This window comes from Cannabis sativa, chromosome 8 (assembly GCF_029168945.1).
Source record: "Cannabis sativa cultivar Pink pepper isolate KNU-18-1 chromosome 8, ASM2916894v1, whole genome shotgun sequence".
NCBI classification, from domain to species: Eukaryota; Viridiplantae; Streptophyta; class Magnoliopsida; order Rosales; family Cannabaceae; genus Cannabis; species Cannabis sativa.
Genome location: NC_083608.1, coordinates 34,752,439 through 34,777,896, shown reverse-complemented (window position 1 = coordinate 34,777,896; position 25,458 = coordinate 34,752,439). Strand labels below are relative to the sequence as shown.

The 25,458-nt window shown below is 41.9% G+C and overlaps 2 protein-coding genes across 2 annotated transcripts; one reads left to right on the top strand and one right to left on the bottom strand.

Moving 5' to 3' along the window:
* Positions 1 to 14,791: 14,791 nt before the first annotated feature.
* LOC115701581 (cold shock domain-containing protein 3) lies at positions 14,792 to 17,544 on the top strand. The gene is made up of 3 exons (XM_030629402.2): positions 14,792 to 15,439; positions 15,511 to 15,705; positions 16,968 to 17,544. The coding sequence occupies exons 1-3, from the start codon at positions 14,942 to 14,944 to the stop codon at positions 17,274 to 17,276; spliced, it is 1,002 nt and encodes a 333-aa protein (XP_030485262.2). The 5' UTR covers positions 14,792 to 14,941; the 3' UTR covers positions 17,277 to 17,544.
* A 106-nt stretch (positions 17,545 to 17,650) lies between these two features.
* Positions 17,651 to 19,665, bottom strand: LOC115699043 (protein HIGH ARSENIC CONTENT 1, mitochondrial). The gene is made up of 6 exons (XM_030626251.2): positions 19,424 to 19,665; positions 19,263 to 19,340; positions 18,816 to 18,889; positions 18,493 to 18,563; positions 18,210 to 18,263; positions 17,651 to 18,125 (listed from the first exon to the last, which is right to left on the bottom strand). Exons 1-6 carry the CDS (start codon positions 19,438 to 19,440, stop codon positions 18,009 to 18,011), a joined length of 411 nt encoding a protein of 136 aa, XP_030482111.1. The 5' UTR covers positions 19,441 to 19,665; the 3' UTR covers positions 17,651 to 18,008.
* Between the last annotated feature and the right edge of the window lie 5,793 nt (positions 19,666 to 25,458).

The window sequence follows — 25,458 nt, the reverse complement described above, 5'->3', positions numbered from 1 at the left end:
CAGATTCATTTATTATTTTGAGGATACATCTCGTATGGTACTTGTTGACCGAGATTTTCGGCAACTAATAAAATATTATAAAATTATTGAGCTGTAAGAAAGTGAGAGAAGGATTTTTACGTGGTTGGGGCGTTAATGAGCCTTAATCCACGAGTCTTTGTTATTTATGGATGTATTTAATACAGATATTATACTTTGAGAATTTCACCCTTATAAATACAGAGAATGTTCTTGGTGAGTATTTACTCAACTTGCTCGTATGCAGCCCAAGATTCTCGATCCCATTTAATGAGCTTTGAGGGGGTATTTATAGTGTTTTTGGTGGGGTAATCCCTAGAATTGTCCTTACAAGTGTATATGTAAGTATCCATAAAGTTGGGTATTCCCAATGAATATACCAAGGGTAATGCATGGTCAAATCCTTAGGTGCTGTAGGGTTTTTATGTGGAATGTCCTTATTGCCTTTTGATTGACGTGACTCTTCACAGTGTAGCCGTCGCTAGACTTAAATGATCATTACTGTGGCGCTGCTGGTTGGAGGTTGTGCCGTCAGACTTTATTGCGTGTAGCAATCCCAACACGCTTCCTCCCATGCGGCATTTAATGCGACTTGATTGCTCAGGAGAAACCTGACACCTCGCGGAGATGCCTTAGCGTTATGTGAGCTTCCGGGAGCATATTGAGTTCCATGTGCCTTCTCTGGGACCTACGTCCGGGACGTTACCTTATGGCCTAAAGACTTAGTAAATATTGTGAATTGCTTGATCCACGTGTCCCTGTCTAATTGGTCCACATATATTGGGCAAAATTAGGGGCAACATTTACCCCCGAAGTCTGGTTTATTTAAAAAATGAAACAAGGCTTGCTCAAGTGCCTCCGGTTGACTCCTCGGTTTCCTGGCACGAGCTTTGAGCGCGTGAGGGTGTATTTAATGATGGCATTTAATGCAGCGATTCACTTTTTGCAGAGGTCGATTCGTTTCACGCCCATTGATTGATACGGCGCATTAATGGTGTCAGACGGATACTCAAGCGTTTCCACCGCCTTTATTGTAAATTAATCTGGTCCGTTGATCTTTGGGTATTTGAATCGTGCGCTTCCCTCACCGTTCGATTGGTAGGTGATGACGCCTGTTCCTCATGCATTTTTGCCTATAAAAGCCACCATCTTCTCTTCATTTCGGTTACTTCCCATTTCTTGCCAACTCTGCTCGAATTTCCTAGAGAGAAAATTCTCAGACCTAGAACGAAGCCTTCAAACACTTTGCGATTTTTCCAGTTCTTCTTTGCTCGTTGCTACCAGTCCTTCTCGTCTTCACTCGACTTGCATCAGGACCCCCAGTTTAACTTTCATCGTAAGTTTTTTGCATCCTTTGCTCTGTTATTGAATGGCATATTATTACTTGTTCTGTTTGTTCTTTTCTGGGTTTTCATTCGAGATTTCTAGGCATGCAAGTGTTTAAGTTCTTCATGTAGTCTGTTTGAATTTACTGCTCTAGTGGTAGGATTTCCATTGTCATGCCTCTGTTGTTGTTGTGTATTTTCTTTGTAGAAGGCCATACATTCTTCGTTTAATGGCTGCTTAGGGCATAGAACAGAATCTTTTCTTTCTGTTTTCTTTATCGCGCAAAGCCGTCTTCTGTGAATTTACTGCACCCGACACTTGTCCAGGAAATTCCTTCTAGGTTTTCGTGTGTGACACGTGTCCGGAGGGGGCCTCTTTCCAGCGGTTAGGGGACCCCCATTCCCTTTTTCTTGATTTAGGGTTTGGTACGGGGCCTAACTGCTGGAATTTTACCCTTTTTTACAGAATAGAAAAATGTCTGCTTCTGGCTCAAAGTCCTCAAAGAAAAGTGGTAAACGCATGGCTACCCTCGAAGAGGTCTCCCTGGGACCCGTTGCCCAGGAGGGGTATAAGTCCCGGGCGACCGGATGGGAAGCGGCTGAGCTTCATTCGACCTTGACCTGTCCCCACCAACTGGAGAACATTGTGGAGGTTGCTGGAATCAAGCCTTCCACTTCAGGAACCTACCACCAGCCACCTCGCGACACGGAGACGCCTAACCACAACTACGGCGGCTTCGGAGCTTGGAGCCAGACGCACCTGATGGCCGGTGCCATGCTCCCTCTTCAGGATTACTTTGTTAATTTTCTAGTTTTTGTCAGCCTTGCGCCATACCAACTCATTCCCCAAGATTACCACCTGCTTTCAGGCTTATTTATTTTTTATGCCGCCCGAGGATGGGGATCTCCCCGCCCGGCGGAAATTTTGTATTTTTATGAACTTGTTTCCGTCCCCAAGAAGGGGGACAAACTTAAGGAAGGTTTTTATGGGTTCCGGGCCCACCCTGCTAACGAAGGGGTGGTCCCGTATAATAGGCAGACTCACGTTAAGGAGTATCGCCATCGCTTTTTCTTTTCCTCCGGATTTAGGGCAATGGACCATCCGGAGCTCCTCACTGAGTGGGTGAGGATCCCTCCATATGAACGGACTGCCCCTACCCAGGCCTTTCTTCGGAGAGCCCAGGCCTTTGCCTCATACGACCGGGCCGATCTTGACGTCGAGGGTCTGGTCACTACGGAGAACTGCAGGAAGGCCAAACTTATCCTTCCGCATCAATCCGTGGAGGACTCTAACCTCTCCCGGGTCATCTGTCCCAATGTGAGGGCGCCGGTCGCAGAGAAGACCTTCCGGGACGAGATTATCGCCACGGCAGAGAAGAAATACCAGGAGTATCTCTACCGAAAGGCCCAGGAGAAGGCGTACTCTAAGGCCCAGGCGGCCTCCGGGAGGGCGCTCCGTGTGGGGAGGCCGGTGGAGAGAAAAAGTCAGGCGATTGCCGGGAAGCCCCTTCACATTGGGGATTCATCGGAGAGAAGGGCTCCCAGGCCACAGCCTTCGGTTCCAGAGCTAAACACTGGGGCTCTTGGTGCCAGCACTTCCGGCGCCGGCGGTAAGTCTCCTTTGGTAATTCATTATGTTCCTTCTGTTGGCGAATATGCCAGTCGTAGGCCCGTAGGGTTCGACGAGCGTCTGTATAGGTTTAGGATGCCCTCGACCCGGTGGGGGGATCGTTTGAAGGAATTTTATTTTTCAAACTTAGGAGATTTCCTAGGTCGGTCCCGGATGGATTCTGGTCCTCTGGAGCCCGTTCCCTTAGGTCCTTCAGCTTACATTACATCCAGCTGGTTCCGGCATTCGGACAGCTATCTCGGAGATGATGCTGCCAGCATAAAAGTTCGGAACTTTGCTAGGGCCGGATTAGGAAGTCCGGGTAGGACTAGCTTATTTGCCATATCTTGCGTCGGTGGTTTCCCACGGATGTTCTAACACTTGCTTATTTTTGTTGTAGCAGGTATCTCCATGGACGCCATCTTGGATCAGCTTGCTGGGGTTCACACTCCTAAGGCTCCTCCTGCCTTTACTTCTTCCCCAATGGCCCCTGCTCTAAAGATTTCTTCCAGCGCTCCCCCCGACACTATTGATTTAGTGGATGACGAGGAGGTGCTGCCGGGAGAAGGTCAAGAAAAGCAATGGGGCTTTTCTGAGGAAGTTGAAGAAGGTGCAGGAGGGCTCCGGGCTCTTCCTGAGGAAGTTGAAAAAAGTGAAGAAGAGCAAGAAATTGCTCTGATTCGCAAGCGTAAGGGCAAAATGATTGCCCAGGAAGAGCCCAAGCGGCCTCGGAGAGCTGACACTCCGGCCCACGGTCTTGATGGTGGGGTCTCTCCCATGGAAGAGCATCCCGCTCCTCCCAACATTGTGCTGACTCTGGTTTCTGGAGACGAGGCGAGGCAAGAGCTCCGGATAGCCAAGCATAACTATGCCATGGACGAATACTCCCGGGGGTTTGCCGAGGTGGAAGCCCTTAGGAGGGTTCTGCGGGTTGAGGTGCAAGAAACCATCAACAACCCGGAGTACCAGGATCTGTGGGACCTAAACTTGGACCCCCTATTGGACTGGTTTCGTCGCTTCCTTGGGCCCACCTTGGCTCCCTTTGTCGCGGAGATGACTGGCGAGTTTGCTTCTCAGCTTACCCGGTGCGCTCCTAAGTGGTTCGCCACTTGCGCCTCCCTGAACTCTATCTTCCAGGTCCAGGACCTTAGCCACTCCCTCACTGTGGTAAGTGTTTTGTAATCTTGCTTTTCCCTTTATTTTTCTTTTTTTTTTGGGGATTCTCTCTTACACTTGTATTGTTGTGCAGCTTGCTGCTGAGGCTGACCGCCTCTCCAAGAACATAATTAACCATGGCTTCATTCTGTCTGATTTTGGGGACATGAACGACGTCAGGAAGGTCCTTCAGGATCTTACTGCGGAGAGGCAGCTTTACCAGGAGGCTGCTGAGCGCCGGGAGGCTTTTGCCAAGGCCAATGAGGAGGAGGCCAAGCGGAGGGAAGCCCAGGCGGAGGCCATGATCCGGGATGAGGCCCAGCGGAGGGACAGGCTGGAGGCCCAGCATCAAGAGGAGCTGAGGGCGGAAAGTGAGGCTGCTGCAAAGGCCAAGCGGGAGCTCCGTGAGGCCAGGGAAGCCTTGGACGAGATGGTTGCCAAGGTGAGATCCTTAGAGGAAACTCACCAAGCAGACTTAGAGTCCAGGGCCGCCCTAGCCGCGGAGCTGAAGGAGCTCAGGGACTTCAAGGAACAAGCCTCCAAGAAGGCAAAAAGAGTCGAGCTTCTCTCTCCCGTTTCCTGCGGTCGGTGCCCTAAGCGCTTCGATGATGGAGTCTTCATGGCTTGGTCTACCAACGACCAAAATATCAAGCTTACCTTCTACCCCAAACCTGAAGAGATGATTGCCAAATTTCGGGAGAAGAAGAAGAAGCTTGATGCCATGGTAGAGGAGCGTATCGGACCTCGCCTTCCTCCGCGTATTGACTGAGCCACTTGAGATTAACCCAGTACAGCCAGGATTTCACCCACTTCTCTTATTATTATTATTTTTTCTTTTTATATATATTTGCTGCTACCTTGGGACAATATATTTAGGTAGCTGTTTTTATTTGAAGGGGAGACAATTTTTTAAGGCCTGTCCCCGGGCCACTTGTATATATTTGACCTGCCCTGTGGGCTAGGATATTTATATGTGATCTCTTTTGCCACATATTTCTCTTTTTTTGACCTGTCCTTTGGATCAGGATTTTTTTACTTATGCTTTTTATTTTTGTGCATACTTTTTGACCTGCCCTTTGGGTCAGGATATTTTACTTAGTTTGTTTTCTGTCTGTCCGTGGGGTATACCCTAGTACCCCCCTGAGTGGCATAGAAACTTTTTTTTAAGGCACTCAGTTTTATTCAACATGTAGAGGAGGTATACATTTGGACGGTACAAACTCTTTGAACAAAGTCTAAGTTATATTTTTGTTATTGGTAATATTTTCTGAGGTGATCGGCATTCCAGGCTCTTGGCACAATGGTTCCATCCATTCTTTTTAGCTTGTAAGTGCCGGAGCCAATTTTTTCCTCGATTTCATATGGTCCTTCCCAATTTGGCCCAAGTACCCCCACTCCGGGTTCCTGGGTGGCTGGGAAGACTCTTCTTAAGACCATATCCCCAATAGCAAATTTTCTGTTTTTAACCTTAGAGTTAAAATACTTGGTCACCTTCTTCTGATAAGCTGCCATCCGTATTTGAGACTCATCCCGGAGTTCTTCGACTTGATCCAAAGCCTCTTGAAGCAAAGCTTGATTCGTGGCTGGATCGTAAGTCGTCCTCCTGTGGGATGGGAATAACGTTTCTACCGGGACCATCGCTTCACAACCGTACGCCATTGAAAAAGGCGAGTGACCGGTCGTGGTTCTGGGGGTCGTCCGGTAGGCCCATAACACCCTTGGCAACTCTTCAGGCCAGTTGTTTTTGCAGGCCAGCAGCTTTTTCTTCAAGGTGACCTTTAGGATTTTATTGACTGCTTCCGCCTGACCGTTTGTTTGAGGTCTGGCCACCGCGGAGAAGCTTTTCACTACTCCGTGTTGGTTGCTGAAGTCAGTAAATTCCTCACAATCGAATTGCTTTCCATTGTCAGAGACTATTTTGTGAGGCAAGCCATATCGACACACTATGTTTTTAATAACAAAGTCCAGTGCTTTTTTAGCAGTTATTGTCTTCATAGGCTCAGCCTCTGTCCATTTGGTGAAGTAGTCTACTGCTACTATTGCATACTTTACTCCCCCTTTTCCTGTTGGCAGGGACCCAATAAGATCTATTCCCCATACCGCGAAGGGCCAGGGACTAGTCATCAGGGTAATTTCATTTGGAGGAGCTCTCGGTATGTTCGCGTACCTTTGGCACGAGTCACACTTTTGGACATAGTCTATACAATCTTTTTTCATTGTTGGCCAGAAGTACCCTTGTCTCAATATTTTCTTCGAGAGACTGGGTCCTCCCGTGTGATCTCCACAGAACCCTTCGTGGACCTCTAGCATGATTTGTCTAGCTTCAGGGGCCGATACACACCTTAAATAAGGCATGCTGAGTCCTCTTCGGTAGAGAATTTGATCCATCATTACATAACGATGAGCCTGATACTGAATCTTCCGAGATAGTGCCCTTTCTTGGGGCAACTCACCTTTTGTTATGTATTTTATGATGGGGACCATCCAGCCGGGTTCTTGCCCAACCGTTAGCGTGGCCTCTTTTATTTTGATGCTTGGCTCTGCCAAGCGTTCCACTGGTACTACCCCCAGCTCTTCGATTTCGCTATCCGAGGCTAACTTAGCCAGACAGTCCGCGTGAGCGTTCTTTTCTCGGGGGATTCTTTCTATTTTGTAGTCCGTGAACTCGTGGAGCAGCTCTCGGACTATTGTTACGTACGCGGCCATTCACTCGCCGCTGGTTTGGTATTCTCCAGATACCTGGTTTACGACCAGTTGGGAATCACTATAGACATCCACTCTTTTGGCTCCTACAGCTTTTGCTAATTTCAGCCCAGCTATCAGGGCTTCATATTCGGCCTCATTGTTTGAGTCTGCGAAGTCAAACCGTAGGGCCGCCTGGAGTCGCAGTCCGGTTGGTGATATCATAGCCACTCCGGCTCCGGAACTGTTCTCATTGGAGGCTCCGTCTACAAATACTCTCCATGTGGGGATTGGCGGTACCGGAGTATTCGCGGTTGCCTCGGCTTCGTTGCATTCAGTAATGAAGTCCGCCAAGGCTTGGCCTTTTATAGAAATTCGGGGTATGTAGTGCAAGTCGAATTGACTTAGCTCCATTGCCCACTTGAGGAGCCTTCCGGACGCTTCATGTTTTTGGAGGACCTATCGGAGCGGGTGATTGGTTAGAATTTTGATCGGATGGGCTTGGAAGTATGGCCTCAACTTCCTTGACGCCATCAGGAGGCAAAACACCAGTTTTTCAATGACCGGGTATCTTGTTTCGGCCCCTATCATGCGTTTGCTGACATAGTACACGGGATGCTGAGTTTTCTCTTCTTCCCGGACCAAGGCAGCGCTGACCGCGTGTTCGGAGACGGCCAAATAAAGAAATAGGTCTTCTCCGAGGACGGGTTTCGATAGGATAAGAGGCTTGGCCATGTGCTCTTTTAGCTTTTTGAATGCCTCTTCGCACTCGTCCGACCATTCGAACTTTTGGCACTTCTTTAGCACGTTGAAGAAGGGTATGCACTTGTCCGTGGACCGTGAGATGAAGCGGCTTAAAGCAGCTACCTTTCCGGTCAGGCTCTGCACATCTTTATGTTTTTTGGGGGATGGCATGCTCAGGAGAGCCTGGATTTTTTCCGAATTTGCCTCAATCCCCCTTTGACTGACGATGAAGCCCAGGAACTTTCCTGATTTGACCCCAAAGGTGCATTTCTTTGGGTTGAGCTTCATGTCGTATCTCCGGACAACTTCGAAGCATTCTTCTAAGTCGCTTGCATGGCTGTTGCATGCTTTGGATTTGACGAGCATGTCGTCCACGTAGACCTCCATGTTTTGCCCCAGGAGGCCTTTAAACATCCGGTTAACCATTCTTTGATAGGTTGCTCCGGCGTTTTTCAGTCCGAAAGGCATGACTAGGTAACAGTATACCCCCTTATCGGTCCTGAAGCTAGTGCACTCACAGTGCCGTATGCATTTTTATTTGATTGTACCCAGCATAGGCGTCCATGAAGGATAGCAGTTTGAATCCAGAAGTGGCATCTACCATCTGGTCGATCTTGGGCAGCGGGAAGCAGTCCTTTGGACAAGCTTTGTTTAGATCAGTGAAATCTATACAAACTCGCCCAGTTCCGTTCGGCTTGGGCACCAGGACCGGATTGGCCAGCCACTCCGGATAGTATACGTCGCGGATCATGCCGTTAGTCAACAGTTTGTCCACCTCTTTCTCTAGAGCTTCGGCTTTCACCGAGTCGAGCGGGCGTCGCTTTTGCTGGACGGGAGGCATGTCCGGATTGACGTTGAGTACGTGGGTGATGACATGAGGGCTTATGCCAGTCATGTCTTCTTGGCGCCATGAAAAGATGTCGATGGCGCCCTTCAGTGTTTTTATTATTTTTTCCTTTTCCTCCGGATCTAGGTTCTTCCCTAGCCGGAGTACTTTGGTGGAGTCGAGGTCGCACACTGATACTTCTTCGATGTCCTCCATTGGTTCCACAATTCTTTTAGACCCCACACGGGGGTCCAACTCATCCTCTTCAGCCACTTCTGGCTCAGCTGATTCCTGGACCATTAGCACGGGCAGGTGGGTTGCGACATTGTAACATTGTCTTGCTTCCCCCTGGTTTCCCCTCACAGTTCCGATTCCGGCCTCCCGGGTAGGGAACTTTAGGCACAGGTGCCGAATCGATGTGACTGCGCCAAAGTCCACCAAGGCCGGTCGGCCGAGGATCGCGTTGTAGGCTGTCGGACAGTCCACCACTACGAAGGTGCAGTATTTGAATGTGCTTTGGGGGGTGTCCGGGCACAAGGTGACTGGGAGCCTTACTTTTCCCATTGGGATAAGTGTCGTCCCGTTAAACCCTATGAGTTGGGACCCACTGGGCGAGAGGTCCCGGTCTGTCAAGCCTATCGCGGTGAAGGCTTCTTTGAAGAGTAAGTTCACGGAACTTGCATTGTCAATTAAGACTCTGGCCACCACTTTATTCGCGATGGGGGTCTCTATGACCAACGGGTCATGATGAGGGAAGTGCACCGTCTTGGCGTCTTCTTCCGTGAACGTGATGGGTTGGTCCATCAACTGGGGCCTTTGAGCTGGAAGTTGAGTAACTTCCCATACCTCATTGTGTTTCGCGGCCCCCGCGTATCGCTTTAGCTCCTTGCGAGTAGTCCCTCCGATATGGGGACCTCCGGAGATCATGGCTACCCTCCCATTAGGCCGGGGCGGCAGACCAGGGATATGCTGGGCATCGCCCGTGGGAGCAGCTGGAGCCAATACTCCTGCTGTACCCCCCGGTGTTCCCTGAGGCACACCCACAGTTGCCTGATCCAGATTGAGGTGGGGCAACCTATTCTTGATCCACTCGTAGAGGTGGCCTAATCGGATTAGATTTTCGATCTCGTCTTTGAGATTCTTACATGCATTGGTGCTATGCCCAATGTCGTTGTGGTACTCGCATCTCTTGCTCGGATCTCTCCGGGAGCTATCTTTGTATAACGGTTGTGGTCTCCGGTAGTGTGTACTTTGCCTAGTAGCAAAGTACACACGCTCTTGGGAGTCCGACAGCTCCGTGTATTGAGTATATTGGGGGGTGTACCCCTTTTTCTGGCGCTTCTCTCCCGTCCGGGTGCTGCCTTTGGAGGATCTTTTACTCCTCGAACCACAGGAAGGGCACTGTCGGGCTAGCGGCGGAGCAGAGTGTGAAGGAGCTTGTCCATTCACTCCGGACGGGTTGCCAAAATGGGATGATGCTGGTGCCAAGGCTTGGCCCTGGCTATATCCGGGGGTAGCAGAGAATTGTATGCCACTTGCTTGTGGAGTTGCGGTCGGGGCAGTACCCGAGGGCGAAACTCCGGGCATGTATCCTGCTATTCCGTTGGGATAGTAGCCTCCGTAAGCCACGATTTGGGCTTCCTCGAGGTTGATATATTTTTGGACTCTCTTCTGGAAGACCTGGAGGCTAGCAGCTCCTTCTTGCTGCAGCTCATTCCAGAAAGGAGTCCCAGTACGGATGCCTGCTTGGAGAAGTGCAAGCTGTTGTCCGTCGTCAACTTTCTTGGTTTTCGAGGCTTCCTCTCGGAACCTCTTTATGTAATTCTTCAAGGTCGCGGTGGGCAGTTGCTTGATATTAGTCAAGGCACTGACCTCCAGATTGACCTTTCTTGCGGCGACAAACTGTCTCCGGAAGTTGGTCTGTAGTTTGTTCCAACAGCCCACGGATCCTGGTTCCAATTTTTTGAACCATTCCTCCGCGGACCCAGTTAGGGTAAGTGGGAAGCACAGATATTTGGCGTCATTGCTGACCCTCATGACCGTCATGACACGGTTGAACCGTGACAAGTGGTCGCTAGGATCGGAGTTCCCGGTATAAGCTGCCATTTCGGGCATCTTAAAGTTCTTAGGGAGCTCCGCCTCTAAGATGTGTTTAGCACAGGGCTCTCGATCCTCGCTGTCCGAGTCGGAGTCGTCTCCTTTCTGTCTCCGGGAGACTCGGGCAATGTCTTTTCGAAGTATGGCGAGTTCCGCCATAATTCCTTCATTCAACGTACCCGTGGAGACCGCGGGTCCGTACCTTTTTTGATCAAGGTGATCTCGGAGATCACCTTGGTTCCCATTGATTTGATTTCTCAGATCAACGGGAGGACACCTCTGTCCTCTTCTCCCTCTACCCCCGGGTTCTTGGTGCACGGAAATGCTTTTTCGGTCCCCTCGATCCTGAGGGCCAAAGCTCCCTTTTTGGGGCTTGCCCCTCTGCGGACCTTTCCCTTTAGGGAAATCTGAGCGGACCTTTCGCGGATCCTGCGCCTTTTTCTTTCGCCCTGGGGTAGAAGTAGGGTTTTTTGTTTGATTTCCTTCAGCAGGGTATCTTATAGGGCTAGGCTCCCTAGATTTTTGCTGTTGGGAATTAGGCGAAGATGTCGCTGGCTCCTTGTCGAGTACAGCGGTCATTGCCTTGGGGTGCACGTGAATGCCAGCTGCCTCCATGGCTTTTTGCATGGCCAGCATCACTTTCTGCATTTTCTGGTTTTGCGCTTTCTGAGCTTCAATCTCAGCTTCATGATCGATAGCTTTTTGTCTGAGAAGCACCAGTTCTGAGTAACTACCTTCGTCATAGGCATACTCGTCGAGGTTTCCCTCGTAGTCATCATCGGGGACTATTTCTTCTTCCTCGGACTCCTCTGTTGCTCTTGAGGCTACATCTTCCTCATTCGGGTCTTGAGCGTCTTCAAGAGGACGAGGCTGACGAGTACCTCTAGTCTCCACCATGTTTGTGAAGTCAGATGTTCGTTTACAGTAGCTTTCTTCAGCTCTCAATGAAAGCACCAAAATGTTGACCGAGATTTTCAGCAACTAATAAAATATTATAAAATTATTGAGCTGTAAGAAAGTGAGAGAAGGATTTTTACGTGGTTGGGGCGTTAATGAGCCTTAGTCCACGAGTCTTTGTTATTTATAGATGTATTTAATACAGATATTATACTTGGGAGAATTTCACCCTTATAAATACAGAGAATGTTCTTGGTGAGTATTTACTCAACTTGCTCGTATGCAGCCCAAGATTCTCGATCCCATTTAATGAGCTTTGAGAGGGTATTTATAGTGTTTTTGGGGTAATCCCTAGAATTGTCCTTACAAGTGTATATGTAAGTATCCATAAAGTTGGGTATTCCCAATGAATATACCAAGGGTAATGCATGGTCAAATCCCTAGATGTTGTAGGGTTTTTATGTGGAATGTCATTATTGCCTTTTGATTGACGTGACTCTTCACAGTGTAGCCGTCGCTAGACTTAAATGATCATTACTGTGGCGCTGCTGGTTGGAGGTTGTGTCGTCAGACTTTATTGCGTGTAGCAGTCCCAACACGCTTCCTCCCATGCGGCATTTAATGCGACTTGATTGCTCAGGAGAAACCTGACACCTCGCGGAGATCCCTTAGCGTTATGTGAGCGTCCGGGAGCATATTGAGTTCCATGTGCCTTCTCCGGGACCTACGTCCGGGACGTTACCTTATGGCCTAAAGACTTAGTAAATATTGTGAATTGCTTGATCCACGTGTCCCTGTCTGATTGGTCCACATATATTGGGCAAAATTAGGGGCAACAGTATTGTATTGTAGAGTTTCATACTAGGCCTAGAATTCAGAATTATATTTCAGGCCATTAAGAAAACTTTGCGAAAAAATTTAGCTACACTATTTATGGCTAAGAACTATAAGAGTACTGGTCGAAGCTAGCGTATCGACATTAAATATTTAGTCATAAAGAGACGTGATAAGTGGTCATTAAGCATGCAATACTGAATTAGGTGATCGTAATATCCTTGACTATAGGCAAGTCGCAACACAAATTCAAGAATCGCAAAGTAAATATGAGATTCAGTTACCCTATGTAGTTTTTTGTTGTACAACTAAAATTATTCAATGAAACTCTAATTTTGATATTTTCTCATATTTATGTGCACCTTAATTTCATCTGAGAAAATTATCGTAAGAGGATCAGAGTAAACATAAGGTTTAGGGTTTGTTCGCTTAAGTACAATGTCACATAAAGTATATTATTATACAATGAATATATCGTAATACATAGAAGATAATACTTGCCATATAATGAGGACATGTCCCTATGATTCGTATGTTTGTTATTTAACAAGGATAATCGTTGGGTTTTTAAGTGGTAAATTAATTTAAATACTAACAAAGTAGGAAAATATTATAATAATTTTTTATATGGTGACAATTAAAAATTTTATTTGATTTGATTTATAAAATATAATTAATTATTTTCTAATTAATTAAAATATTTTAATTATGGTCAGATTTAATTACTAAATATTTTAGTTATTCGATTTAATTTCTTGAATTAATTGTCAAAATACAATTAATATGGCAGAGACTTTGATGGAAGGTCTCACCTATATAAATATAGGGTCTCGATCTCCGAGCTCACTACTCATTCTGTGAAACACAATAAATCCATCTAAAAAGAGTAGAGAGAGCTTGGAAGCCCGATTACCCACACTAATCAATTTTCTTTTCTTTTGTAGATCAAAGCTTGTATGGAATTGAAGCTCAGATAATCAATAGCAGGAGGTATTTTGATTCCTTGTTCATAGTGAATATATGTTTGATTAATTCCGTATTTTATATATTATTATATATGCTTCATATCATACATATAAATATTTAACAAAAATAACTCAAATCACTAAAGAATAAGAGATTGTATGTAATAAAGAATTTATAAATCGCAGGTGGAGGTGCTGAAGTTGTGATACTGTAGCAGCGGTAGTTGAGTTTGGAGAGTCCGAAGGTCATTGAGGTTTGGATGTCAGAATAGAGGTAGTCGAGATCGAGAAGTTCGACAATCTCTGCGTGAAGAGGAAGAAGAAAAGTCTTAGATTTTAGGGTTTTCGGAAAAAGAAAAAACGTACGTATAAATGAATATAAAAATATTAATAAAATATATTTATGAAAAAAAATTTTATAGAAGTGGAAAACATAAATTAAAAATGTTAACACATAAAAAATTAGTAAACTAATGTATATGTAAATTCCCTATAATCTATTACAAAATATATGATACACTAGTTATATATATTATTACATTTAATTATTAAATAATAAATATTATGTTTTTGTAATATAATTGTATAAAAAAATCCATTAAAAACGGATCAAATTTTATTATTATTTAAATTGGAGTAGATTATATTGGATTAGAAGAAGATTTTTCAATGTGATTTAAAAAATAATTATTATATGAAAAATACAAATTGACACTTTATTTATAAAAATACCTTCATAAGGCGTGGACAATATTTATACATTTTATGTACTTTTAATTACCAAAATACCTCTTACATTATCACCTACACAATCAGACGAAGGTTACTGGATGGTTGGCCAAAGGTTGCATCAGACGAAAGTTGCTGGGTGGTTGACCGAAGGTTGCATTAGACGAAAGTTTCAATCCCAAGAAGCATCAAATGAAGGTTGCTGGGTGGTTGACCGATGGTTGCATCAGATGAAGGTTGCTGGGTGGTTGAACGAATGTTGCATCAGATGAAGGTTTCAATCAGAGGAAGGTTGCTGGGTGGTTGACCGAAGGTTGCATCAGACGAAGGTTGCTGGGTGGTTGACCGAATGTTTCATCAGACGAAGGTTGCTGGGTAGTTGAAGGTGTGTGTAAGTGGTACTTGTGTAATTTTTTTTATTTGGGCTGAATTATTTTTTTATTTGTGTACGTATTTTTGTAATATTGTTACCTTTCTTCGTTAAAACTAAGCCTCAAAAAATAGCTAATAATATTTTTGCTCCATAAATTTTGATATGTATCAAACTATACCCCTTAAATTTTTTCTGACTGTTAAAAATTCCTCATAAACTATTGAGATTATTGGATTCAAGAATTTTTGTTCAATTTCATTCAATTTTACTAATTCAGTGATTGTCCATGTACTAAATAATGCTTCCTAGACTTTGATATCTATCAAATCATGTTGCTCGAACTTTAACATGAGTTAAATCATGCCTCCAGAACTTTCATACATGTTAAATTTTTATTTACTAAAATCAGACAAAAATTCTTATATACTAAATTAGTGAAGTATTAAATTATGCTTCCTGAACTTTGATATTTATTAAATTGCAACTTTAACGTGAGTGAAATCATGCTTCCCACAAAAGTCTTTCAAAATTCAAAATTGAAGGTGCATGCAAAAATTTTATAAAAAAAATGTTGGATTAGATTAGAGTAGTCTATTATTATTAGGCGGGAAAGAGGAATGGAAAAGGGGGGCCTAAATTGAAAGTAACAAAATGAAATGAGGAGAGTATGGAGTTAGAGAATTGAAAATGGAAAGACGCAAGTCCTTCATTGAATTCGATGAAGACGACGACGACGACGATTTCCTGTCTCAGGTTGCGGCCGCTGAGGCCACTGCTCTCGCCTCCAAGCGCCAAAGGATCACTCCCACTGCAACCAATGTCATTTCCCCAAAACCACCTTCTCACGACGATGGTTTATATATGGCCGCTCTCAAAGGCAATCAGAGCCTCCTCCACCAGACTACGGTCCCCGATCCTCTCCGTGGGAGAGTAGCCCCCAACGGCGCTGTCTCTGGCGCTGATTCTTGCTTCAAATGCGGCAAATCTGGGCACTGGGCTCGCGATTGTGATGCTGCACCTGGAGGAGGCGGTGGTGGCGGAGCGGGTCAGTATAGTAATTATGGAGGATCCGACCCTTCGATTCCGGAAAAAAGCTGCGCCTGTGGAATGGGAATTTGTATGGTTCTTACCGCAAATACTGAGAAGAATCGGGGCCGAAAGTTTTACAAATGTCCTGTTCGACAGGTAGTGATTGATTGTTAGTTTAATCTTTTCCTATTTTTTGGATTTTATTTTCATGCTAATTTTTGGTGCAGGAGAATGGAGGTTGTGGTTTCTTTGAATGGTGTGATAATGCATCTGGAGCTAATTCTATGGCGGGTGGGAGTTATACTAGTGATTCTAATTACCCGGGCATTCAATGTCCTTGTGGAGCTGGTTTATGCTTAATTTTGACTGCAAAAACTGGCAACAATGTTGGTCAGCAATTCTATCGCTGTCCTGCAAACCAGGTACATATATGTATATATTATTGTTATTTGTGTATAAAAAATGGCCAATTTAGTTTCAATTTATCTTCCATTGTTTGCAATAGATATTAGTTAGTTTAGATTTCTTCTGGAGGTAGGCAAAGAAGAACCCAATTTAAAGGTCACGTTTACTAATTTAAATGCATAATTAGAAAGAGAAAACATTGTTTTCTTTTGCTTTTCATGTGTTTATTTACACTCATTGTTTCCTTCTTGTCCAATTGAAAATGATCACACAATTTCTTATATTTCGTTGCCTTTTATTTTGTTCAATCTAATAAATGACTTTTGTAGATGCGAAGTAAAGTTATTTAGGGTCCCGGTCTAAACCCTACAATATTTGTAGAAGCATAGTGTAGTTTTTTTCTTTTTCTTTTGCTATGAAGAAAACATCTATTCAAAAGAAAACAATGGTGGAAACAAAGGGTTTTACCTCCCTTAAAGGAACCAAACCAGTAAAGTTAAAGTCTGCAGCCCAAGAAGCAACATGGTGGGCAGACTTGTTATAACTTCTAGGAATCCAAATGAACTCAACATTAACAAAAGCAAGACAACATTTGAAGATGGAGAAAACTACATTAGACACAGACCAATCGGGACACCTTCGAGGCTTCGACTCAAGATGGCCTTAACAAGGACCTTACAGTCAGAGAAGAAAGTGACATTGGACTGCAAGTGCTGGTCCGAGAGAAGCATAGTGTAGTTATTGAGTTATATTGACTATTTCCAGATTTATAAGGTTGTGTAAATAGTAGTGAACGGATTAGGTGCTTAGATTAATGACATTTCCTAACTTCTAATAGATAAATATATTTGAGAAAAGGAATCAAATTCTGTTTCTTACTCTTGTTCCTTTCTTTCTAGACCCTTCCCTTACACCTTTCTTTTCAACAACGGTTTAGTAACATGTTTTAGAGAAGAAGGTATGCCATTAGAAAAATAAAATAAAAAATAATCATACATTTGTAATTGAAAGTGTTGTGTTAGCATCAATATGTATGATGTCTCAATGTGTAAAGCTTGGTGTGATGTGAGCAAGGTTTTTGGAACTTAAAAACAAAGTAGAGCCTTAGATCTCATTAAAATGGACACAGAAAGGGATGCTAATGCACATTTACGCTTGGTATGTACATTAGCAGTTTATACTCCTAACCTGACAATGACATTCTAACTTTGTAATATTTCAGTGTTTGTTTCTTCTATAGATGATGAATCGTTTTTTGGTTTACTGGTTTTCATAACAGGGAAGCTCTTGTGGTTTCTTTAAGTGGTGCAATGACCAAACTGCATCAGCTGGTCGTGCAGTCACTGCCTCTAAGCTTAGTTATAACTCGAGTGACACAAACAACACAAGCTTCACTGCAAAAACTGGATCTTCCTGTTTTAAATGTGGGAAGGATGGGCATTGGGCAAGAGATTGTTCTGTTTCTCCATCAAACACCCCTGCTGAGTTTGGAGGAAGATCTGCTTCTGCTTCTGCTGCTTCTGGCACATGCTTTAAATGTGGTAAGCCAGGGCACTGGTCCAGGGACTGCACTTCTTCTCAGGTCTGAGGATTCTGTGGTTGAATGCCTGATCTACCCTTGAGTCAGTTCTTTACGAAGTAGGCGTTTAATATGACTGTAGAAGTAGAGCAGGGTAAGTTGATGCATATCCATTTGGATTTTGTGTCCTGGAATGGCTATTTGTATAAACAGGGTTATGCAAGTTTTCTTAGTCATGATCTGATTCGAGTACATTTTGATGTAAAGGAATAGATAAAATCCTGAAGCATAGATACTTTGAATTGACTGGCAAATGAAACCTTTCTCTCTTACTATATATCTTGAGTATCTCTATGTTCTTATATCGTTTTAGTAACTTAAAAGAATAGGTGATTACAAGGATACAAAGATGGGGTGAGGAGAGGAGCTGAATAATCAATACAGGAAGGGTAAGATCTATGCTTAATCCATATATTTATATTTGAAATCCAAATAATATAGAATTCCAGGAAATGCATATTACAATGAATGACCTTCAGATTCAGTAGAAAAACAGAGGGTACTGAATACTGATAATTATTACAAAGTTGAAATAAAAAAAAATGGAACATCATAAGAAACTTTTGCCTAATTACTCCTAGTTCCCTGAAATAATTTCAGGCAAATAAACCATTGGTGAGTAGGGGCTTATTAAATCACTTTTCATAAGTAGGACTCATCTTATATAAAAATAAGCGGTTAAAATGACTTGTCACATAATTACATATCACTTGTGCGTGTGATTTTTGTGTGCACATATCATTACTCGGGGCGGAATTTGCATGCTGTTTTTAAGTCTTGTCCTGGTTTGTCACCTGCAAGTCCACTGTCCACCCATTTGGAGTAACCCCCTTCCATGTTGTTCACGTTCTCATAACCCTGCCATTTGAATTGATTTCTCCAACATCTCAACATTTTCTCCACTTTAAGAAGTTAAATCCTAGTTCATTTAAATAAACTTACATCATTAAGCAACTCTACGCATGCCCGAAGTGATCTGCCCCCACTATTGCAACCCTTGAATGAGTACATGCAAGTATATTTGTGTCAGATATGAAATAAATAGTAGTTTCTACTTTCTAGTCCACTTTGTTCTCCCATCATTTATATGCTACACATGAGTGCAATTATGCTTTATAAAGTTTACACATTTTTATAACCAAGATTAATAATAATGATTAAAAAAAAAGTAATAGTCAACAAACAGTAAAATCTTGTGTTCAATCATAAACAGTAATAAAATTACCACAACTAAATGGTCATCCTTTTTGCAAACTGCTGAAGCTTGGCTCAGAAATTCTGGATTTTTTACTTTACCTGGTGATCAATCATTCCCATAAATAAAACATAGATAGTCAGATCTCATATGGATAAGTATCTTGCATGTCAATTAATAATTATTCCTGTATATACTTCTTTCCTTCTTAAAGGTCCAAAGAAATTAATCTTAAATTTTCAACACCAATTCTTGATTAATTTTGATGTTCAATTCATGCACATCGTTTTTTTTTTCTAAAAAAAAGGAATTCATGTATATAGTTGGTAAAGGAATTTGATGTCAAAGTTTACCTTCTTGGGTGATGAGCATGTAAGGAACGTTCAAGGCGCCTTCAACATGACTCTTATTAAATTCCTCAACGGTTCTGCATATAATGTAATAAGATACTTAATTTCATAACAAATAGAGGCATGTATATATGTGTGTATATATATATATATTTAAATTCTCTTCTCTAATCTCTATGAACTCAGATTTTAAATTTCTCTTTGTTTCTTTTTTTCTTTTTTTTTTTTAAAAAAAAGTAAAATTTCTGTTTGTTTGAAACTCAGATTTTTTGGTAGAGAAATATTTGATTAAAGAAGAGAAAATGTAACATGTACGGGTAATTTTGTAGTTCTTTATTAATATAAATACAAACACATTTTTGTTGAATCAGACGAAATAAATTAAAATTGTTTGAAATTGAAAAGGCAGAATAGTAGAAGACTAAAAACAGAGAGATAGTGCTAACTAACCTGACGTCTAAATAATGATGGCCTATGCTGAGAAGACCTTTGGCTGTATATACATCGATGGTAACAACATCTTGAGCACTACAAAAACAAATTAATAAAGTTAGTTTTCCAAACAAATTAAACTTATTTACTTCAAATCCATTCTCCTCTCTTAATCTCACTTCTTAGCGGCTGCCATAGATGACCTGAAACCAGAGCTAGCTAGTACTAGATCGATTTCTCTTCAATATACAATATTCATTGACTTTATATCTTATCTAGGGATATTAAATAATTTTACAATATAATATAAATATATATTGTTGATCAAATAAATTATGGATATGTTTATGTATAAATTATTGATCAAATGGTACTTTAATTAAAATGCAAGAGTTGACCTTCATCTCTAGCACTTCTTCATGTATGACATAATGTATTAGCTGCTTGTGCTTATAAACTCAATTCATTTCCATTGACCATAATATTTGATGTATAATGTTAGTTACGCCTTGTTGTACAGTTGTGAGTTAGGATTAATTAGTTATTTCTGTTCTGTTGTACAGTTAACTCTGTAACTAATTCTGTTAGTCTTCTCCTAACAGCTTAATATACATTGTATTTATTTGATGCTCATAATTTCAGTAATGAATATACAATTCACACTTCCATCCTCTCTCATTCTTCTTAACATGGTATCATAGCCTTTTTTTTTTTTTTTTCACTTCCTCGTTTCATCTTTATTGTTCATCTTTGCTGTTGTTGTTCTTGTTGGTAGTCCTCTATGGCTACTCAATCTTCTGCTTTAGCTCCTGCATTTATTCCAGTTGTGTTTTCTCACAAAGTTTCTATCAAACTTAATGATAGCAATTTTCTGTTATGGCAACCTCAGATCCTATCTACAATCTGTGGACATCGTCTTCAAGACTATATCTCTGATACGATTCAACCTCAATGAAGTTTCCTTCGTGATCAAGATGAAGCTCGTGGTGTTGTTAGTCCGAGATTCATAGAATGAGAAGTTCAAGAGCAACTCTTATACTCTTGGCTTCTCTCCTCCATGTCTAATGTCAAACTTACTCGAATTGTAGGCACAGAAATCTTTGCTCAAGTTTGGAAAATTATTGAGGTATACACTGTTACTCAGACCTCTACAAAAATTGATATGTTTACTACTCAACTTCAAAATCTAAGGAAAGGCTCTCTTTCCATTAATGACTCTTACATCGTATTAAAACTCTGGTGGATCGATTAGGATGTGTTGGTCATAAAACATTTGTTAAAAAACATATTGCAGCTATCTTCAGAGAATGACTTGCAAATTATGATACCTTTGTGTTATCCAAATTGTTGTAGTATGACGTGGCATCCATATAGGTGACATGTAATATATTTCATAATCTGGGCAGATGATTCCACTATTGGTAGGCCATACAGACTGTTATGATGCTTAAAGTCACACACAGATGGTAGAATATCCGAGCAAATCATGGATACATATCCAACCAACTTCTATCATTCAAGTAGCTCGCATGCACCGACTTGGTGATGCAAGTTAGAAATGTTTGATATATATCTCATATATCTTGCACGTCATGATACAATCTCTATATTTGTGGGATAGATTCATGCCTTCAGAGAAGGCAGTTAGCTTAAGTTTCCTATTTTCTTCATTGAAATTGTAAAAATAAACTAATTACCCATTTTATTTTTTATTGATTTAGAAAAATTAATTTCATGTAATTAATCCCTATAAATAGTAGTTTTATCTCACTATTTAGGGACCCAAAAGTATTCAGAGAGAGAACACTCAAGAGAGAAACCTCGATCTAAGAGTAAATTTCTCAAAGATCAGTGTAAAAGCTTTCGAGAGAGAATAAGTTATTCTTGCTCACAAGTCAATACAACAAAAAGGAGAGTGGGCTATTACCAACTATACGGGACCGAACCTCTATATATTTGGTATTTTCTTTACATTAAACTATTTACTTTATGTTATGTAATTATTCTCAATCGCTTAAATTTGACTCAATGTCATTGGCTAAAAGCGAGGTCAATATTTTGGTACTTTCATTGAAAGCAAAGACACACAAGTTTTTGTCTTAAGTCTTTGTCAAGACACAGGATGGTTGTGCAAACATGAAGGGGAAATCAAACTGCTACAACCGATCTAATGGTGACAGATCCGAGAGTGCAGACACCTACAAACCCAAGAGATCCACCTAGGATGGCCCCCACCTAGATTAATTCTCAACCACCAACAGGTCCACAAACGGTAGGTCAAGGGGTGACTACTCCTCTTGGTGGGTTCACTCTAGGTGTGCAAGAAACTAGAAATACCAGTACTGCAATTGAGCAAACTTCTCCTGGAACTGGGATCCCGTCCACTACAAATTCTCAAAGGCGAGTCAGAGATGGCACCAAACTACAGAATTTGCGAGATGCATTGGGGCTAATGCAAGTCCACAATAACACTCTTCACCATGAACAACAAGATATTTGAGCAACTATAAATCTTACTTTTGATGAGCAAAGATGCCAGTTCGAAGCATAGAGGGATTAAGAGATGGAAATCATGAAAGCCTAGCAAGCAGTAATTGACAATCGTTCTAGGTAGGCCATAGTACAGATCAGAAGAGCCTATCAGGTCACCAGCCAACAACCAGTGATTGATGTTAGTATTTTGACGGGGCCACAGAACGGGTCGGAAGAGCATTTAGCTGAGCACACCCAACAAACCCATGTCGGTGGACCGTCCAATCCAAGGCCACAAGTTTAAATTATGGACCAAATGGTAGACAGGCAAATATTACCAACCCGTCCAATGGGAGGGAATGATCAGTTTAATACCCGTACTCAGGCAGAGGTATTAGAACAACCCCTTACTCAAAATAATCAGACACAAAGGCCTCTAGGCACATCAATATTTGACCGATTGGGCACCGTGCACGACCTCAGAAACAATCTAAATCGCAGGTGAGGATTGGACGGACATGATATTTCTCCTATCGTACAATCAAATAATACAAATAACTATGTACCCAACCCAGTTCGAAGAGATCATCATATGACACAAGTCGGTCAACAGGTAGGTCAAGTTGATCCATTATTGCAAGCACAAATAGATCATCTTAAGAGCCTCATTCAAGGCCTGAACGACCCAAAACTCACAGATCTAGAACTTGACCGGACTAAAGGATCACCATTCTCACCAGAAATCAACGCTCTCGACCTACTGCCAAGTTCAAAATGTCAACATGGAAAATGTATATAGGTAAAGAAGATCCTTTATCTCACATTTAATACTTTGAAATGTAAATGGAATTACAAGCAGTGAGAGGTGATGTACACTATAAAATCTTTCTAGCTACTTTGGCTGAGGTCGCGCAGCAGTGGTACTTTAAATTAGCTCTAGGGAAGTTTAATTCGTGGAACTCCTTCATGTCAAAATTTCATGCACAGCTCTCCTCTTCTCGGTAACTCTCATCTCACTTAGAAGATTTGTTAGAGTAAAGCAAATACTAGGAGAACCCTTCAGAGCTTACATCAATAGATTCATGACTAAAGCTAAAAAAGTGAAAGGATTGACCGAGGAAGGGAGGTTGGCCGCTATCTTAGGACGTATTGAACCTCTAAGTGAATTATGGAAATATATAAAAAGACTTACTGTAGGGTCAATGGCAGAATTCTTAGATTGTGCAGACAGATTTATAAAACTCGAAGAAGTAGTTCAACGTGTGGACACGGTTGGAGTAAAGAAAAATCAACAACACACCACTACAGTCTATACGTCCATCCAACCAGACCAAAATTCACAAAATCACAGCAGCTTAAACCAAGGTGGTCAGAGATCAAATAATGACAATAGGTAGTGTAATGGAAAGAAAAGCATGTTCAGTGGGAACTCCGAACAACATCCTTGGGAGAATGCCTCAAATTTCACAGCATTTACTATCCTGATAGAAGATATAGAAATAATCTTTGCAACCACGTAGTCTGTGGTGTAATACAAAAAACCTCATCTTATGAAGAAAGACATGAGGAAAATGGATACTACCAAATTCTATCGTTTTCATGTAGATTATGGTTACAACACTAATGAATGCAATAATTTGAAGCGGGAAATAGAGTTCCTCATTAGGAAAAATAATCTGAACTTGCAGAAATATGTCAAGACCAACCAAGAACCAAGGGTCGTCAAACTAAATAACACTCAAAACCAGTTGATGCCTCCACTAGTGGACGAACATCTTCAAGTTATCATTGGAGGCCTCCACCTTGCTGGAGATTCAGACAAAGCTAGAGAAAAATATGCTCGGGCCTTACAGTATGAACAGACAGATGCAATTCTATCCGTAGAAGAAAAAAATCTTGAGCAACTGCGTGTTAGAGAACCAGTTATAACTTTTAGCGAAGCAGATACCGACCACATCATTTAACCTCACAATGACCCTCTAGTTGTTGAAGTTCAAATTGCAAATAAAATGGTGGCTCGAAAAATGGTTGATAATGGAGCTTCCTCATATATTTTGTTTAAAACAATATATGAAAAAATGGGGCTTTAACATAAAGATCTGGTTCCTTGCACTCAGCTGGTATATGGATTCTCTGGCCAAAGTGTTTCTTCGCTCGAATAGATCCGCCTACCCTTTATAGTGGAACAAGTTCCAATAAGCATAATGATGATGGCTCAGCACCTAGTGATTGATGTACCTTCTACCTTCAATGTCATGTTAAGCCGACCTAGCCTATATGACTTAAAGGTTGTCACCTTAGTTTTTCACCTGTGCATAAAATTTCCAACAAAGAATGGAGTGGGTTGTCTAAAAGGAAATCAGAAAATTGCATGTGAATGCTATAACCTTGCTCTATCTAAGGCCAAAAAGGAGGAAAACTCTAGTCAAAGTTCTAAAAAGGGCAATAGCTTTTCCCAATAGGAATTTGCCCAAGGCAGGGACGAAGATATGGACCCCCGCCTTGGGGAACAAAATAAAAATGTTGGGTTGGTAGAAGAACTAGAAGAAGTTGAGATTGATCCCACCATGCCAACCAGGAAGCTCAAAATTAACAAAGGTTTGTTTCTTAAAATAAAATTAGCTTTAATAAAATTTCTAAGAGAAAATTTCAACATTTTTGTCCGGTCGCATGAAGATATGGTCGGGATTGATCCAACTATCATGTCTCATGCCCTCAACATAGATCCAGACTTTTGTCCCGTCCAACAGAAAAGATGATTGCTGGACAAAGAACAAGCACAAGCGCTAAAGGATGAGGTGGAAAGGCTCTACATAAATAGATTCATTATTGAAGCTTTCTACTTAGTCTAGGTGGCTAATCCTGTACTAGTACCCAAGCCAAGAAAAATATGACGAGTGTGTATTGACTTCACCAACCTCAACAAGGCGTGTCTAAAAGATTGTTTTCCACTTCCAAGAATAGATCAGCTTGTGGATGCAACAGTCGAACATGAAATTCTAAGCTTTATAGACGCCTATTTGGGGTATAATTAGATAAGAATTCATCCACTTGACTAAGAATTCATGCAATTTGGCCTCAAGAATATTGGGTCTACCTATCAAAGGTTAGTCAACAAGATTATCTAGGACTAGATCAGGCGTAACATGGATGTATATGTTGATGACATGCTCGTCAAATTCAGAAAGGTTGGGGGGCACATAGAGGATCTGGATGAATGCTTCAAAATCCTCAAGAAATATAACATGAAACTCAATCCCTTAAAGTATTCCTTCGGGGTCAGGTCGGGTAAGTTTCTTAGATTCATTGTTAATGCTTGAGGAATAGAAGCTAATCTAGAAAAAAAATCAAGCTCTCCTTCATATGAAATCACCAACAAAGGTGAACGAAGTGCAAAGCCTAACTGGTCAGATAGCCGCACAAAGAAGATACGTTTCAAAGTCAACAGACAAATGTGTTCCTTTCTTTAACATTCTCTGAGGTAACAAGAAGTTTGAATGGATAGAGGAATATGAGAATGCCTTTCAAGAATTAAAGAAGCAACTTGGAAAATCCCCGTACTCTCAAATTCCCTGGACAGAGAAGAATTAGGAATCTACCTTCCAGTCAATAAATACACTGTAAGTGTCATGCTAATAAGAGAGGAAAATAATGTTTAACATCCAGTTTAATACATCAACAAAAGACTAGTTGAGGCAGAAGGTCGATACCCCCTGATTGAAAAATTAACTTTCTGTCTGAT

What these genes read in the sequence shown, in the direction of transcription:
- LOC115701581 (XM_030629402.2), top strand. Translation starts at nt 14,942, where the DNA reads ATGGAAAGACGCAAGTCCTTCATTGAATTCGATGAAGACGACGACGAC. An exon ending in ACAAATGTCCTGTTCGACAG is followed by an intron (nt 15,440 to 15,510) that starts GTAGTGATTGAT and finishes TTTTTGGTGCAG; the next exon opens with GAGAATGGAGGTTGTGGTTT. An exon ending in ATCGCTGTCCTGCAAACCAG is followed by an intron (nt 15,706 to 16,967) that starts GTACATATATGT and finishes TTTTCATAACAG; the next exon opens with GGAAGCTCTTGTGGTTTCTT.
- LOC115699043 (XM_030626251.2), bottom strand. An exon ending in AGGATGACCATTTAGTTGTG is followed by an intron (nt 18,264 to 18,492) that starts GTAATTTTATTA and finishes TACTCATTCAAG; the next exon opens with GGTTGCAATAGTGGGGGCAG. An exon ending in GCGTAGAGTTGCTTAATGAT is followed by an intron (nt 18,126 to 18,209) that starts GTAAGTTTATTT and finishes TTCAAATGGCAG; the next exon opens with GGTTATGAGAACGTGAACAA.